Source organism: Poecilia reticulata, linkage group LG6 (genome assembly GCF_000633615.1).
Source record: "Poecilia reticulata strain Guanapo linkage group LG6, Guppy_female_1.0+MT, whole genome shotgun sequence".
In the NCBI taxonomy this organism is placed as follows: Eukaryota; Metazoa; Chordata; class Actinopteri; order Cyprinodontiformes; family Poeciliidae; genus Poecilia; species Poecilia reticulata.
In genome coordinates this window covers 29,014,603-29,031,625 of record NC_024336.1, presented here as the reverse complement: position 1 = coordinate 29,031,625, position 17,023 = coordinate 29,014,603, and the positions used below count along the sequence as shown (strand labels likewise).

Here is a 17,023-nt window from a genome sequence, read left to right as displayed (position 1 = left end):
CAGTCACTGACGTGAATAATTCTCCTTATAAACACCAGGTGTGCCTCTTGTTTGTTTCATCCTCATTGAGATTTGAGTAAACACCATCAGTTATGCGTTTGACTTAACCAACTTGTTGACATCAGTTTTATAATGTTTGGCTGTCATTCAAACTCCAGTTATGTTAATAGCCACTTGCAGAGTTTTGTTTTGAGTTCAGTGTGCAGTGATGAGTCTGATTAGCCCAACTAGATTGTGCCAAAAAAAAAAAGTGAATAATTTTTGGATCCTCCAAAATGTGTATTCATTTAAAATGTATTAGTTTTATCTACATCATCCACCCTCTTTGTTTAGATTCTTGGGAGTGACCAATCATTGTTTGCTTCATGCAGTCCCTCTTACAGCTTAAATGCTGCTTTTGATGTTTTCCTATCAAGAAATAATGATTTAGTCTGCCAAAAACTTTGCCCCATCAGAAGTTGGCTATTCGTTTTTCAAGAACAATTCCTCATTTTTATGTCTTTCTAATATTAATGCGTGTAAGGTACATGATACAAATAATCTTTAGGCTTGCATGTAACGACTGTTTTGAGAAGAAAACAGTCTTTGTAATATGGATTGCTTATTGTAGAGCTTGTAAAAGCTTTGTCCGCATGGATTGTGTAAAAGAAGTTGTCTCCACTGTGTGTGATTCCAGATTGTAAATCGTCACGGTCCTGAGGCAGACAGGCATTTACTACGCTGTCTCTTCTCCCATGTGGATTTCAGTGGCGATGGTAAAAGCAGTGGCAAGGACTTTCACCAGGTAATCTTTGAACAATCACATTTATCTCCAGCTTGTGTTATTGTGGGGCAACTTTTTATGGCATTTTGAAATATTTGAAAGCTTCCAACTTTAACTAACCTAGACTAACTTGTTACACTGGTGTGTCTAATTGCTTTTCTTATGAGCACCCAAATGTTTCACTGCGTCATATTTAAAATCACAGTTTTACAAGTTTTTTTTTACTTTAAATCACTGTCCATTAACACAATTTTGACTTGGAAATGATTAACAATCTAGCTAACAAAGTAATTTTATTGACGCTTATTTGCACAAGAGAGGAAACTTTCTGAAAAGTGTTTAAAGGGCCCCACTGAGCTGAAATTTAAAACTTAAAACATAATTTTTTTAAAGGTTTTATTGGCTCTAGTGGCCTTCATTTGATAGTGAATTGACAGGAAAGTGGGTAATGAGAGAGGGGGAAGACATGCCCCAAAGGTCTCCAGACCGGGAATCGAACCTGCGACGGCCGCATCGAGGTCTAAGGCCCCCTTATGTAGGCTCTGTGCCACCAGAGCATTAAAAACATAATTTCTGAAAAATAAACATGGAATAAAATTAAATATGCAAAAAAAAAATTTAAAGGCTGAATATCTGATAAATGTGTTAAACTGAACGTTTTACGTTGTTCAAACTATTTTTCTAATGAAAAATTATTTTGGACTCGAACTCGGTGAAGAGAAATTCTTCCTTTGCAATATAGTGTGCAACACTGAACTAATAATCTGATGGCATGTGATATTTTTATGGATGCGTTAAGATTTTTCAGTGTTTCAGTTTGAAATGTATCAGAACCGCAGCGATGTTCACATACACTTTGCTAATTTGCGAATGTGGAGAGTTGGAGTGTGAGATTTAAACACGCACTACGAATTCTTTGTTTGCTTAGATATGTATGCTCACATCAGTCTCACTGTGCGCACAAATATGCCATAATTATCAGCAGTGGAATACAAAGAGATCAGTTGCCTTTTAACCTAAAAGCTCCTGTGAGGTTGATGGTTCCAGGTCCCGCCCATCTCTATTCCTGATTGGTTTAAAGGCCTAATATGTGTGTGGTGTTGAATCACAAGGAGGCTTTCAGTGTCTGAGACTTTTTCCTCGACTGAGTGCTTACACCGGCCGCAGCCTCAGATATGTTTTAGGTGCCCTGTTGAGAAATGAGGTCACATTTGTGACCTAATTGGTTGCACACTAGAGCCCTGTCTGTTTAAGTGAAGTCGTACCAAACAGAAATGGAAATTGACCCGTGAAGTTGGGGGCAGTTTCTTTCTTTTCATGTCCAGTTGCCACAGCAAGTTTTTTTTCTTTTGTTTAAAATTTTGAAGTCTTGGTTTGTTTCTGCTGCTGATGCATCTCTACTCTTTGTCTTTCCTCACTACCAGACACAGTTTCTGATTCAGGAGTGTGTGTCGCTGATATCAAAGCCAAACTTTATCTCTACTCTCTGCTACGCCATCGACAATCCCCTGCACTACCAGAAGGTAAGCAGTGTTATAAAATGCTAATGGTTCAGTTAACGCCCAGTGCTTCCACTGTACTTTTGGTTCTGGATTGGCAGCCAGTGGTCTTGTCATTGGTTTAGTTTTAGAGCTCAACTGTAATCTTCTGTTCATGCTTCGAAGAAATGCTCAGACTTTTACTGAGATTTTAAATTATTCTAACTTGAAGTGAAATTCAGGTCTATTTAACTGGTGCGCAACAGAACTGGGTTGTTGTACGTTAATTATTGTACGTTTAATGTGTGCAGCAATCAAAAATGTAAGTTTGATCAAAGATGTTCTCCTTAATTTATCTTTCAGAGTTTGAAGCCATCCGCCCACCTGTTTACTCAGCTGAGTAAAGTACTTAAACTCAGCAAGGTTCAAGAGGTGAGGAGGATCTTCACTGGACTTTGTTTAGAGATATGTGTGCTAACGTATCTCTGTTTGATTTTAACTGAAAACCTTTGTGTTCTGTTTATCTAAAAGGTGATAAAACATGTCTTTATGTGACTTATTTTTCTACTTTCCAGGTAATTTTTGGCCTTGCTCTGCTTAACTCCAGCAACACAGATCTTCGGGGATTTGGTAAGTGTTGTAGCAGAGTCTTGCATGTTTCAACATAAAATATTTTCAGTTTTTTTTAATTAATTTTTTTATTGATTTCTCATGTTTCTCCACCAAATATTAAATTTAACCCTGATTTTTTTTTATTTATTGTCGTTTCAGCTGCACAGTTCATCAAGCAGAAACTTCCTGACCTTCTGCGGTCATACGTTGACGCAGATCTCGGAGGAAACCAGGAAGGTGGCTTCCAAGACATTCCCATAGAGGTGTTGCACCTGCTGCTCTCCCATCTACTGTTTGGACAGAAGGGAGCCAGTGGGGTAGGGCAGGAGCAGATTGACGCCTTCCTTAAGACACTTTGCCGAGGTATTAAAAGGAAAAAAATAAATAAATAAAAATACGGCATCCGTCTGCCTGATGATGAATAGTCAATGTTTCAGATTGAACTTATGCACATATTTCTGTGTGTCAGATTTCCCCCAAGAGCGCTGTCCTGTGGTGCTCGCACCACTGCTGTACCCTGAAAAACGGGACATTCCCATGGACAGGATCTTACCAGACTCCGGGGAGTTAGCTAAGACCATCATGGAGAGTTCTCTCGCAGACTTCATTCAGGAAGTTGGTTACGGCTTTTGTGCCAGGTGAGTTCAGTAAGCTAATTAATTACTGAACTCACCAAGTAAGTTTTTGTTCTTCACCACAAAGACACAACATTTTACAAAGTATTTTTGGTCCAGTTTTTAGTGCAAATATGTTAGTTTTGTCTTATTTCAAAAGCACAAACTTTAAGGTGACTTTTCAGCAAGATATAGAAGTTTGTTTTAAGTAAGGAATTGCTTAATATTGATGAAAAATTATTAGTTCCATTGGCAGATTGTTTCACATATAACAAGACATTTCTCCCATAAGTGAAATAATCTGCCAATGGAATTAGTAATTTTTTATCAATATTAAGGAACTGTTGACTTTAAACAAGTTCCTATTTCTTGCTAAAAAGTTGCATTTAAGTTATTTTGGTATCATTTTAAGTGTACTGAGAAATTTACACTAGAAATTGCATAAAAATACTTGGTCAGATTTTGTATTTTTAGTGAGTCTAATCTTGTAATTTAAAATGAATGCAATTAAAGAAAAACTGGGACTTTGTTTGAAACTGAAAAGTCCAAAATTTTAAAAACAAATAATCTCAACAGCCAATACAGAAGGCAGAGTAACTATTCACAAAGTTACAAAAAAACAAACAAAAAAAAACAATTTCTGATTATAGAAAAATGCACTGCTGCAAAAATTAGTTGCAAAATGCAATGTGATGGTTGCAGTTTGAACCCTCCGATCTTTATTTCTGAGTTCTGTTCTCTTTGTTCAGTATGAAATGGGCTGTTGGGAATTATTAGTGCCAGAGTTTTCTGAACATTCACCCCTGACATGGTTCTTGTCCTTCTGTCTCCAGTCTTGATGAATGCAGAAACATAATCCTCCAGTATGGGGTGAGAGAGGTGACAGCCAGCCAGGTAGCCCGGGTTCTGGGAATGATGGCCCGGACGCACTCCGGCCTGTCTGACGGCATCCCACTTCAGGTAAGGCGCCTGTTTCTCGCCTAAAATGAATTTCACAACATAGGTTTGATGCTACATGCTTTACATACACTGGAAGTTTTAAATGCATTTTTTTTTATTTAAATGCAGCTCCAGCTCAAATTTTTTTTATTAACTTTACACATTATTACTTTATTGTTCTGTGTGTTTTTGATTTAAATTTTTTCCCCACAGTCCATTTCTGCTCCAGGAAGTGGAATTTGGAGTGATGGTAAGGACAAGAACGACGGCTCACAGGCCCATACGTGGAATGTTGAGGTTCTCATTGACATCGTCAAAGAAGTGGTAAGGAAAGCTTTTGATCGTGAAAATAAACCTTCTAGTTCTTTTATGTTTGATTGGTTGTCAGAATTATCCAGATTTTTTTTGTTTTCTTATAGCAAGTGACAGAATTTGGAAATAATGATGGAATTACTCTGAATAAACATTCTATTAAAGAAAGTCACTTGATGCTATTTCCAGGAGTTCTGCAGCTGTGATGCTATCAGCACAGTTGGGCATTTTTATAGTTATTGAACCTAAAGCGCAGAGAGTGGAGTGGAGGCTTGGTAAAATTGAAAAAGTCCTAGAACGTTTTTACTGAACCTTAATTTATATTTTCATTGCAATTTCCAACAACTCTACCAAGAGGCTTTCCAGATATTGTTCAGTTGCGGTTCTGTTTCCGAGCAGAATCTTGTTCTGTGCTCAGAAAAGTAAATGTGTTAAACGTCTCTTGTTTTTGTGTTTCATGACTGTCTTAGAATCCCAACCTGAACTTCAAAGAGGTGACGTACGAACTGGACCACCCCGGATTTCTGATCCGGGACAGCAAGGGCCTGCAGATCGTGGTGTATGGGATCCAGCGGGGCCTGGGGATGGAGGTCTTCCCTGTCGATCTTATTTACCGCTCGTGGAAACACGCAGAGGGACAGGTAACTGCTGTTGGACAAACATGGGATCTAGATTTGACATAGTATTTTGTCTAAGTGTGAGTTTTTGTTTTCCAGCTGTCGTTTATTCAGTACTCTCTGATGAACCCAGAAGTGTTCTGCTTTGCTGACTACCCGTGTCACACTGTGGTCATTGACCTCCTAAAAGCCCCACCTGAGGACGACAACAGGGAGATTGCTACATGGTAGGAAAGCTGGAGTCTTAACTGCTGCATCCAATAGATATAATATGACTGTGTTACATGCATAAGGTGTTACTTTGAGTAACTCTCTTTAAAGCAGGGGTGTCCAAAGTGTGACCCTTAAAATGTTTTTGTTCAGCCTCTGACCACAAGTCGATAATGGTAAAATTTGGCCAACAAAATAGAAAACTTGTCACCCAAAAAAATCTGTAAAATGTAGGATTTTCTTTTTGTGAAGCAACATTTCGAAGGTCTTTTTATGTTTTGGATCTTTAATGATGCACTGCAAAAGCACAAAATCTTAACAAGTACTTTTGTCTTTGTACACTTTAAATAAGGCAAAACTAAATCGCAAGTAACTTTTTGGCACAATAGGAGCTTGTATTAAGTCAATAAATCCTTAATGTTGATGAAAAAGTACAAGTTCTATTGGTGGATTACTTAAGACATTTTTTCCATGTTTTAAGTGAAATAATCTACCAGTGAAAGTAGAACTTTTTCATCAATGTTAAGGATTTATTGACTTAAAACAACCTCCTATATTTTGCTGGAAAGTTACTTATAAATTAGTTTTCTTACTTCAAGAATACTAAGGTATTTACACAAAAACTGGTCAGATATACTTGGTGAGATATTGTGTTTTTGCAGTGTATACAGATTTCATTTTTAAAAACATAATGAGCAGATTAAACAAAAAAAAAAAAAAAACCACAAACTAATTTCTAATTTAATGAATTTTAGTTTAAATTGGCCAGTTTTGGCAAAAAGTTTGGTCACCACTGCTTTAGATGTTTATCTCTTTCAAAATATCAAACAGTTTTCTGTTGATTTCTTTCACAAAGTTTCTGTAACGTCCTGCAGGAAAAGTCTGGACTTGGTGGAGAGTCTCCTCAGACTCTCTGAGCTTGGGCAATACGAACAGGTGAAGCAGCTCTTCAGCTTCCCCATCAAGCACTGCCCGGACATGTTGGTGTTGGCTCTACTGCAGATCTCCACCTCCTGGCACACGTTGCGCCATGAGCTCATTTCCACCCTCATGCCCATCTTTCTTGGCAACCATCCCAACTCTGCCATTATCCTGCACTACGCCTGGCATGGACAGGTTGGACCTTTTCTAATTTTAGCTGAATAAACCAGTATTTGCCTTTTATTAGTTGACATGTTTTTTTTTATTTTTATTGCGACTCAAAGCAACCTGTTATTTTGGCGTTCTCATCCACAGGGTCAGTCTCCTTCCATTCGTCAGCTGATTATGCATTCGATGGCTGAGTGGTACATGAGAGGGGAGCAGTATGACCAGGCCAAGTTGTCTCGCATCCTGGATGTGGCCCAGGACTTGAAGGTTTGTTTATACTGTTTAATCTTTTACTTATTTTCCAAAAAATGGATTCATCTTCATGGTAAAAACGTATTTTCTGCCATTCCTGAGTAAAGTTTTAACTTTTGTAGTTCCAAATGACTAACTCCTTTTCTTCTTTCAGTCTCTATCGATGCTGCTGAATGCTACTCCGTTTGCCTTTGTCATTGACCTCGCTGCACTCGCCTCTCGCCGTGAATACCTCAAACTTGATAAATGGCTGACTGACAAAATCCGGGAGCATGGAGTAAGTCTGAAAAATATATGCAAATACTTTTAACAGAGCTTTTGCTAAATATTAAGTCATTTAATCCAAAATTTATTTATTTATTTTTTTTGTTTCTGCCCCATCATAGGAACCGTTCATCCAGGCATGCGTTACGTTTCTGAAGAGACGCTGCCCATCCATCATGGGAGGTCTGGCTCCGGACAAGGACCAGCCCAAAAGTGCCCAGCTGCCCCCAGAGACTTTAGCCACCATGCTTGCCTGTTTGCAGTCATGTGCAGGGTGAGAAGCAGCATTGTTTGTTGTTAAAACTGTTGGTGTTTGGGATGAAATCGGCGCCGTCAGAAACTAAAACATCTGAACTCTTTCCGATCATTGAATGCACCATACTCCACTGGGGGTATGATGCAACAACAGCGTGGGAGCTTTTACCGCAGGATTTAGTCATTTTCATCATCTGTGATTGAGTAAAATCAGGGGAAGCAAAACAATGTAAGAGGCTGTTAAAAAGGAAATGGCATTTCTTTTACAACATGTCTGCAGGGATCTGAATATTGTAATCTAATAATTTTGTTGGGCCCCACAGTTCAAGAATGATACAAATTTGCTGTCCAGTAAAGGTGGACGATGCAGATGGACACGGTTCATTTCTAATTAAGGCAAAAATAAAATCTTGTCACAATTGAAAATGTTTTCACACTTTCTGTGTTCTCCTTAGTTTCCTTGTGAATAGGACCACATCTATCCAGTGACTTTTACATGATGGCAGATGTTGGTGCATGCAGATCTGATTTTCATTAGTTTATTAAACATGGGTAAACTCAGCAATATTTTCAAATGTTTTCTGTTCATATTGCTGAAAAAAGTCAATTTTGAAAACCTTTTTTAAATCTTTTCCTGCAGAAAAACTTAAACATCACAATATAGTCTGGGATTTTAGATTTTGAATTAAAGTTGTATTATTTGCAGGTTAATTTTGATTGTAAATTAACTTCTGTCGCATTTTCATTAATGTTTTAAACCGTTTTATCTTTATTTTTCTGCTGTTCTTACTTTACCAGTGACGTGTCTATGGGTATATTTAATTTTCCGTTTCCGCCCTCAGGAGCGTGTCCCAGGAATTGTCGGAGACGATTCTCACCATGGTCGCCAACCGTAGCAATGTAATGAATAAAGCTCGGCAGCCTCCACCAGGAGTGATGCCGAAGGGGCGCGCCCCAAGCACCAGCAGCCTGGATGCCATCTCACCTGTACAGGTATCGGCATGTGACAAACAAACGGTACTTTGACAGAAAACATTTTTCCATTGTTGTAGATCTGCTGCGTTTAGCTCTGGTTCAGTCTTTTCCTCCTTCTGTTCTCCAGATGGACACTCTGACTGGCATAAGCGCCTTGAGTCTGGGCAGCACCGCCACCTCCCACACTCAGAGCATGCAGTGCTTTGCCACTTCTCTGACCTCGGCTCTCAGTAACCCTCTGTCCCCCTCAAAGGCCTTCCCTCCTCTTCCAAACCCAAACCCCACCACACCTTTTGGGGTTCATAGCAGTATCAGTTCCCAGCTTCCTAGTATGGACTCTGGTACTTATCCCTTTTGGTTTTCCTTCACACACCAAAACATTCATATTTCTGATCAGACAGTCTAACACAATACTGTCACTGTAAGTTTAACAAATTAGATTAAAGCTGCAGTATGTGACTTTTATAAAAAAGGATTTTTAGATATTTGTTCTAACTAGGCCTGTTGCAATAAGCAATGAATCAATCACACGATAAAGTTAAAATGAGATCAATGATTTCCATTTCAATGACTTATTGTTTTTCCTTTATTCTCTCTTTATGACAAAAGCGATCAGTCTGATGTTTTGGTCTCAACTAGCCATTTTTTTTAATCATTATGTTTACAGAGACATTTTATTTATTGTTTGTTTTATTTTGAATATTTAATATCTTCCAGTTCCAGTGTTAAATGTTCGTTATAATTTAAAGTTTTATTCATCTTTGAGAATGTGTTCTTGTATTATTATGCCATTATCACTATATCACTTGAAAATAGTCTCAAATCATTATTATTATCACACTAACTTCTGGGACAATTTATCGACCAGCCAAATTTGTTACGACAGGCCAAGTTAAAACTACCACGTTGTTGTGACAGTATATTTATTACATGATAATCTGTTTAAAGAATTTAGCTGCTCTGCATTCTCCCAGTTCTAACTGCAGAAATACACAGCTTGGTCAGAAACAACCAATCAGAGCCAGGGGGAGGGTCTTAACACTGTCAATCAAGCCCGTGTACAGCAGAGCCTGTAATGAATGCTCAGACTAGTTAGCATGGCCACCAATGATAGAGTTTTCCTGTTTATACATAGTGACAAATATGCTTAAAAACCCCCCAAAACAATATATTTTTATAAAAGTTATATGCTGCATCTTTAATGAGTAATTACAGTTACATAAAACAAACATGAATCCAAGGTGCTACAGTAAAGCCACGGTTAGGCTGAAGTTCTGTTGGTTAATCTTTGTGTGAAGTTTCTGCTTTGTTCAGCCATCAGCTCCAGCATCGGCTCCAGCATCGGCTCCAGTCTGGGAATGCCGTCAGTCAGCACGGATCCCTTCGGCACCAGGAAGATGAGCACACCTGTCCTGAACCCTCCTACCTTTCAGCAGAGTAAGATGAAGGCCTGTAAGTGGCGATGGTAGTGGTGTGACTGAGAGCCCCGCCCTGCGTTGCTCTGCGCTGTATTTCCTCTTCAAGTAACGACTGCTTTGGTTTGTAAATTTGATCTTGAACTGCTTGATTTGGAGCCTTGAGTTAATTATCATGAACTCTCCCACTGAATTTGCTTTAAATCTGTGAAAAATTGTGGCAATTTTTGAAGAGGAAATACAGATCAGTCTTCCATTCCTTGTCTGCTTACGCTGATTGCCCCATTTTATTGTGTTTTAGAAGATATGCATGTATCAGACATTGGAATGGGACAATTTTTCTCTAAGTTGGAACATTTATTCATGCGAAGAACTACTGTTGTTTTGGGTGTTAATGGATAAACCAGCTGCATTTGATTCTGTTTTGGGATTATTAAATTATTACTTCCATTAATGGACTGTAGCATCATTTCTTTTGTGTTATTGGCCTAAAATGGAAGAAAAACCCAAACAATTGGCAGGTCAGACCTAGAAGAAAATCTAATTGGCCATGCAGAACCTGATCGATGCATCTCAAGTGATATTTTTTGGTGCTGAAACCCATCTATAATTTGCTTTTTGTGTTTTGATCTTAAATCCCAATAATGTTGTTGAATTAGGGAAACATCTGCTCCCAAGTTCTGATCCCAGGCTTCCCACACAGACTTGGACGCTCTGGAGTCTGCGATGACATCACAGTCACTTCCATTTTCACTAACAAAGCAAAGCTCCCAGTTACTGTTGGGGAAATATGTGCAGATTTGTTGACGTGAAGCTTTAGAAGTTGAGGTGACCTATGTTGGTTCCATAAAAAAAAATTAAACCAAAGGGTTAAAAAAATAAGATGGAAATCAGGAAATGTTGACTGACATGTCAACATTTTAATAAAAATGTTTCTGGCCTTGTTTATATTTTTACATTATTGTATTGGGCTTATTTTCATCATTCAGTCAGTGCTGATGCTCATAAGACTTTAAATTTGTGCTACAGTGCGATCTAAAGGTAATATTTCTGCTCTTTCTTTTTTTCTAGCTGATCTTTCTCAGGTGTGGCCAGAGGCTAACCAGCACTTTAGTAAGGAGATCGACGACGAAGCAAACAGTTACTTCCAGCGTATCTACAACCACCCACCTCACCCGACCATGTCTGTGGACGAAGTAAGCTCCACTTTGAATGATTCTGTCGTCAGGTTTTTACTTCCTGTCACTGAATACACTAAATAAACTCATTAAGTTGTAAATGACCTTTGATTTAAAGCCTTTGGTGTAAATTTGAAAAACTTTCTATTTCCTCTTATTGTCTAAATGTTGCCACTCTGTTCATCCTTTTTGTCTAAAGATTTAAGACAAATCTTTAGACATGACTGATAAAATCAGTCATTTTATCAAATGGAGAAAACATTGGAATCGAATCCCTAGACACTGAAAGATTCACATCTCTAGGAACTAGTCAAGAAATGCTTGGTAAGATTTTCTGTTTTGTGTGAACTCTGGTGTTTTATCTCTAAATATTGTTTCTCTCCAGGTTCTGGAGATGCTTCAGAGATTTAAGGACTCGACCATCAAGCGAGAACGAGAGGTGTTCAACTGCATGCTTCGAAACTTATTTGAGGAATACCGATTCTTCCCTCAGTACCCGGACAAAGAACTGCACATCACTGCCTGCCTCTTTGGTGGCATCATTGAGAAGGGTCTGGTCACCTACATGGCGCTGGGTCTGGCTCTACGATACGTTCTCGAAGCCTTACGAAAACCGTTTGGATCCAAAATGTATTACTTTGGAATTGCTGCACTGGATAGATTCAAAAACAGGTCTTTAAACGGGTTTTTCATCGTCATTCATGTGAAATGTAATGTGTTTAAGGCTAATAGATATAATTTCTATTTCTAGACTTAAAGACTACCCTCAGTACTGTCAACACTTGGCGTCAATTGCTCACTTCTTGCAGTTTCCGCACCATTTACAAGAGGTAATGACGCTCTCTGAGTGTTTGCAGGGCTACGCCGCGTCTCGCCTTCATATAGATTAACTCTCCCGCTCTGCTTCTTTAAACATCCTGTGTGTGCAGTATATCGAGTATGGCCAACAGTCACGTGACCCTCCGGTGAAGATGCAGGGATCCATCACTACACCTGGAAGCGTCGCCCTGGCCCACGCTCAGGCTCAGTCCCAGCAGCCGCCCAGCCTCAAAGCCCCCCAGCCTGGCCAGCCCAGCACACTGGCCACCACCACCACCACCACAACGACCACTGCAGCCAAAACGGGCACCATCTCAAGGCCCACGCAGAGCACCTTCAAGAAGGATATGCCTGTAGGTTTGATGCTATAACTCTCATTATTGTTAATCTGCAACAACGCGCTCACAAACGTTGGTTTCTCCCGCCAGCCTTCCATAAACACTACCAACATCGACACGCTTCTGGTGGCGACGGATCAAACCGAACGGATTGTAGAACCTCCAGAGAATGTCCAAGAGAAGATTGCTTTCATCTTCAACAACCTTTCTCAGTCCAACATGACACAGAAGGTAAAGAAAAATTCAGATTATCTTTATTTTTTAATTTCAGGGATGTCAACATTGCCACTTGCAATTAACCTGAACATTTTTACGCGTTAAAATTACATAACGCAGATTAAACCTAAAATGCTTGGACAGTTTGAGACAAAAGATTTTTTTAAACTGTGGACACGGTGGCGGTTTTTGAAATGTGGGCAGTTAACCAGGGCGGCATCAGAAAGGGGTGTGGAACCCAAGAACTAGAAAATAAAATGTCTCATCTGTTGACTGGTCCTTGAACAAGTTTGGTACAACTTTTATGAATTCTGTCCCTTTAACTTTACATTTTAAAGCTCACCAAGAAAGAAAATGGTTTGAGATCATTAAACTCATTCTAGTTTCACACTTTACTTTTCTCTTTAGCATCTTCAAATATTAGCAAATGTTGTTATTCAATTAGTTTCTGAATTCTAGAAGGAAGAGTTTGTTTCAATTCTTTACTCATTATTTCCAATATTTTGCATGTACAAAGTCTTTGAATTTTAAAGCATTACTTATTAAAAAGTTTATTAGTTGGAATCCTACTTTTATTAAGAATACTAATTTTTTTGTAACTTAATCAATATGTCTCTTTCTATCTGTATATTTTCTGAGCAACATGACAAAGAGGACATAACCAGAAATACTAGAACTTTACTCCCTGGTGTTTCTTTCACTTCTTTAAGCAGCATCGGTTTTCTTTTTTCAAAAAAACAGGTAGAGGAGTTGAAGGAAACGGTGAAGGAAGAGTTTATGCCGTGGGTGTCTCAGTACCTAGTGATGAAGCGCGTTAGCATTGAGCCAAACTTTCACAGTCTCTATTCCAACTTTTTGGACACACTGAAGAACCCGGAGTTTGTCAAGATGGTTCTCAATGAAACTTACAGGAATATCAAGGTACACCTTCACTTCAAAACAATGTTATTTAGTCCCTTTAAGGGGTTCAATCTTATTTTGCAGGCATAACCATAATGACCATGCTCATCTGTTTGTGACAGGTGCTTCTAACCTCCGACAAGGCAGCTGCTAACTTCTCCGATCGCTCCCTGCTGAAGAACCTTGGCCACTGGTTGGGCATGATCACACTGGCCAAAAACAAGCCAATCCTCTACACAGTAAGAGCTGGAGTCACGCTGTAAATACTAGCACAGTTTCTGTCCTCCTACAGCAGCGTAAAGCACATTCTCCTTGTTGTTTTCAGGACCTGGAGCTCAAATCTCTCTTGCTAGAAGCCTATGTGAAAGGCCAGCAGGAGCTCCTCTATGTGGTTCCCTTTGTGGCCAAAGTCTTGGAGTCTAGCCTACGGAGCATGGTGAGCAGATGGATGAATGTGTTCTGGTTAATGTGTCGGTTCAAGTTGATTTTTACACGCAAATCGGGGACAAAAAGACCCAAAAGAACATAAAATCTTAACTTTGAAGTGTTATTTTTGTGCTCAAGCTTTTCCTTTTTGGCATTTTATGTGCAAAACTTGTGCTGTGGTTTTATAAATGTATAATATAAATAAAATTAGATTTAATTGCTAAATCTATATCGTCATGCTGCAGGTCTTCAGGCCTCAGAACCCTTGGACTATGGCCATCATGAATGTTCTCGCTGAGCTCCATCAGGAACATGACCTCAAGGTAAATCACTTCCTCCACCCCAGAGGTGGAGCAGCTCTGGTTTTCTTACAGGTTTCACTCGTCTTGTGCCATAATTTACATCCTCGCTATATGAAAAATGGCAATCAGACTAGATTAGATTAATTATTTGAATATTTGAATAATCAGCAACTGGGATTTTGGTGTATGACACATTTAATGTATTTCAACAAGGGGCCTAGTGGCAACTGGTGCACCTAGTAAACAGAAACGGAGTATAGATGGAAAATATGTGGGTTGTTTGTGTTAAAAAATTATAATAAAAATAAGCTTAATAAAAAAAAAACACTTGCACGCAGTTGTTAAAGTACAGGAAGTAAGGGAGGGAATTGACCTGGAGTTGGTAGTTCACTGTTGACGGCATCATAAAGTGGCTGTAATTTGTTCAGTTGTTTTCTATCCAGTGCAAATCCAAAATGGAGTCATTTTTTCCTCATTTTTTGTTCTTTTCTTCTTTAGTTGAATTTGAAGTTTGAGATTGAAGTTCTGTGTAAGAACTTGTCTCTGGACATCAACGAGCTGAAGCCGGGGAACCTGCTGAAGGACAAAGAGAAGCTGAAGAACCTGGAGGAGCAGCTGTCTGCACCAAAGAAAGAAGCGAAGCCACCAGACGAAATCCTGCCTCCTCCTACCACAGGTTGTCACCTCATGCCAAGTTTCTGTTTTCACATTCTTCAGAAACATACTGAAGAAATGGCCAGAAATATGAACCTTTTGTAGCGTTAAAGTAAAATGTGCATTAAAGCTGCAGTACTTTTGGAAAAAAAAAAAAGTTTCAAACATGTTTGTTAAAATGTCGTCATGTCGCGGCTGTATAATAAGACACAGATAAAATGTGAAAAGATCAATCTTCTACCTCAGCTACTGTTGCTGTGTGAATGAGTTCACCGCTTTCGGTAATAAACAACCAATCAGGGCTGGGAGGCGGGTTTTAATGCTGTCAATCAATCTCTTGAACACGCTGCTAAATGTGCAAAAAGCAGAGGAACAACTCACCGTCACAGAAAAACTATTTATCCTCTGTCATCGGTGGCCATGCTACTAGCTTTAGCATTCACGACAGACTGCTGACAGGAATAAGCTGCATGGTAGCAGAGGGCAAATGGGAGGGAGCTGCGCGTACACAGTCATGATTGACAGTGCTAAGACAAGTCCTCCTGGCTCTGATTGGTTGTTTCTGGTTAGCACTGGGAGAAGGCAGAGCAGGTTTTTCTTATGCCTTCCTCTGCGACAACATGGTGACAGTTTCAACAAATATGTAGAAAATATTTTTTTATAAAAGTTGTATACTGCATCTTTAAAATAACTTGCTGAAGTACTTATTGTTGTTTTCTGATCTGCTTTTTGTGGCCAACAGGTGACTTTGTTCCTTTTCCAGCTCCTTCCACAACCCCAGCTGCCACCACCACCACCTGCACCACCACCGGGCCGCCCACGCCTCAGTTCAGTTACCATGACATCAATGTCTACGCCCTGGCAGGCCTGGCTCCACATATCAACATTAATGTCAACGTAAGTCAATCAAATATTAATGATCCCGGGAAATATTTGGCTGAAAATTAGACAGATGCTGTATAAATATGATCCACTGGTCCAGCGGACACCTCTCAGTTGATCTGACAGGGATCCTGTTCTCCTTCCTGCCTGCAGATCGCTCTGCTACAGGCTCATCCTCAGCTCAAACAGTGCGTGCGGCAGTCAGTGGAGCGAGCGGTCCAGGAGCTGGTGCACCCTGTGGTGGACCGCTCCATCAAAATTGCCATGACAACATGTGAGCAGATCATCAGGAAGGACTTTGCCCTGGATTCGGAGGAGTCTCGCATGCGCGTAGCCGCCCACCACATGATGAGAAACCTGACTGCTGGCATGGCCATGATCACCTGCCGCGAGCCGCTGCTGATGAGCATCGCCACCAATCTGAAGAACAGCTTCGCTGCGGCGCTCAGGGTGAGCCGAGCGCCACTGGCAGCTCACGCACCTCAGTTTATTCTTTCCATGTCGGAGTCCTTAATGGCTTCTGTGTTCGTCATTATCACCAGGCGCCGACGCCACAGCAGAGAGAAATGATGGAGGAGGCTGCAGCAAGGATTGCTCAGGATAACTGTGAACTGGCCTGTTGCTTCATCCAGAAAACTGCAGTGGAGAAAGCTGGACCTGAAATGGACAAGAGGCTGGCCACAGTGAGTCGATAACTCTGACTCTTCTCCATCATGGCACCTGTTGGTAGATAGAGGTGCAGAAAACCAATTTAAATTCCAAGTCATGGGAATTATGAATCTATTCAAGACTCAAAAAAAGATTATAAAATGTGTTTTATGTGTTTCACTCCTATTTGTGAATATAATGCATATTTTTATTATACTTTATTATACTATTATACTAATTTAAATTACAGAAATTTATTCATCAGCCTATTTTTAAGTATAAACTGGTGAAATTTGATACAACATGGAACCGTATAGAATTGTTTTAAATGTTCTAGTTTATTGTCTCTTCCTCTAGTCAATCGCATAATTTTAACAGGTTCCTTAGATTGATGATTGAATTTTGTTGGAAAAAATAAAACGAAATTTGAAGTATAACAAAACAACCTCAGGTAATTCAGTAATTCTTAATATTACTGATCCAAACGCTTTTTACTCATCAGTGTTTTAATCTGCTCTCTGCTGAAGGAGTTTGAGCTGAGGAAGCACGCGCGGCAGGAAGGCCGTCGCTACTGCGACCCCGTCGTCCTGACCTACCAGGCTGAGCGCATGCCGGAACAGATCAGACTCAAGGTAACGCCGCCCCCCTGCCCGGTCATGAAGCTATCAGCTAGCACTCACCCAGCCTCTCTCACTGCCCGGTCATGAAGCTATCAGCTAGCACTCGCCCAGCCTCACACTGCCCGGTCATGAAGCTATCAGCTAGCACTCGCCCAGCCTCACACTGCCCGGTCATGAAGCTATCAGCTAGCACTCGCCCAGCCTCGCTCACTGCTGCCCGGTCATGAAGCTATCAGCTAGCACTC

The 17,023-nt window shown here is 40.0% G+C and overlaps 1 protein-coding gene across 7 annotated transcripts in view; it reads left to right on the top strand.

The window, feature by feature from the left end:
* The window catches only part of cnot1 (CCR4-NOT transcription complex, subunit 1), a 28,543-nt gene that overhangs the window by 3,362 nt on the left and 8,158 nt on the right, over nt 1-17,023 (top strand). The window contains exons 3-33 of one of the 7 annotated variants that reach the window (XM_017305287.1): nt 677-784; nt 2,188-2,286; nt 2,605-2,673; nt 2,817-2,871; nt 3,013-3,216; nt 3,323-3,491; nt 4,301-4,427; nt 4,620-4,730; nt 5,189-5,359; nt 5,435-5,562; nt 6,421-6,661; nt 6,782-6,901; nt 7,041-7,163; nt 7,273-7,424; nt 8,248-8,398; nt 8,508-8,721; nt 9,695-9,832; nt 10,867-10,991; nt 11,359-11,645; nt 11,725-11,803; nt 11,903-12,145; nt 12,221-12,361; nt 13,088-13,267; nt 13,369-13,485; nt 13,572-13,682; nt 13,918-13,995; nt 14,473-14,650; nt 15,371-15,525; nt 15,664-15,960; nt 16,053-16,193; nt 16,686-16,790. In XM_017305287.1, coding sequence (XP_017160776.1) covers nt 677-784; nt 2,188-2,286; nt 2,605-2,673; nt 2,817-2,871; nt 3,013-3,216; nt 3,323-3,491; nt 4,301-4,427; nt 4,620-4,730; nt 5,189-5,359; nt 5,435-5,562; nt 6,421-6,661; nt 6,782-6,901; nt 7,041-7,163; nt 7,273-7,424; nt 8,248-8,398; nt 8,508-8,721; nt 9,695-9,832; nt 10,867-10,991; nt 11,359-11,645; nt 11,725-11,803; nt 11,903-12,145; nt 12,221-12,361; nt 13,088-13,267; nt 13,369-13,485; nt 13,572-13,682; nt 13,918-13,995; nt 14,473-14,650; nt 15,371-15,525; nt 15,664-15,960; nt 16,053-16,193; nt 16,686-16,790 — 4,617 coding nt within the window. Of the gene's footprint in view, nt 1-676; nt 785-2,187; nt 2,287-2,604; nt 2,674-2,816; nt 2,872-3,012; nt 3,217-3,322; nt 3,492-4,300; nt 4,428-4,619; nt 4,731-5,188; nt 5,360-5,434; nt 5,563-6,420; nt 6,662-6,781; nt 6,902-7,040; nt 7,164-7,272; nt 7,425-8,247; nt 8,423-8,507; nt 8,722-9,694; nt 9,833-10,866; nt 10,992-11,358; nt 11,646-11,724; nt 11,804-11,893; nt 12,146-12,220; nt 12,362-13,087; nt 13,268-13,368; nt 13,486-13,571; nt 13,683-13,917; nt 13,996-14,472; nt 14,651-15,370; nt 15,526-15,663; nt 15,961-16,052; nt 16,194-16,685; nt 16,791-17,023 lie in introns of all 7 variants that reach the window. The other 6 variants (XM_017305286.1, XM_008412522.2, XM_008412521.2 and 3 more) reach the window with 6 other exon arrangements.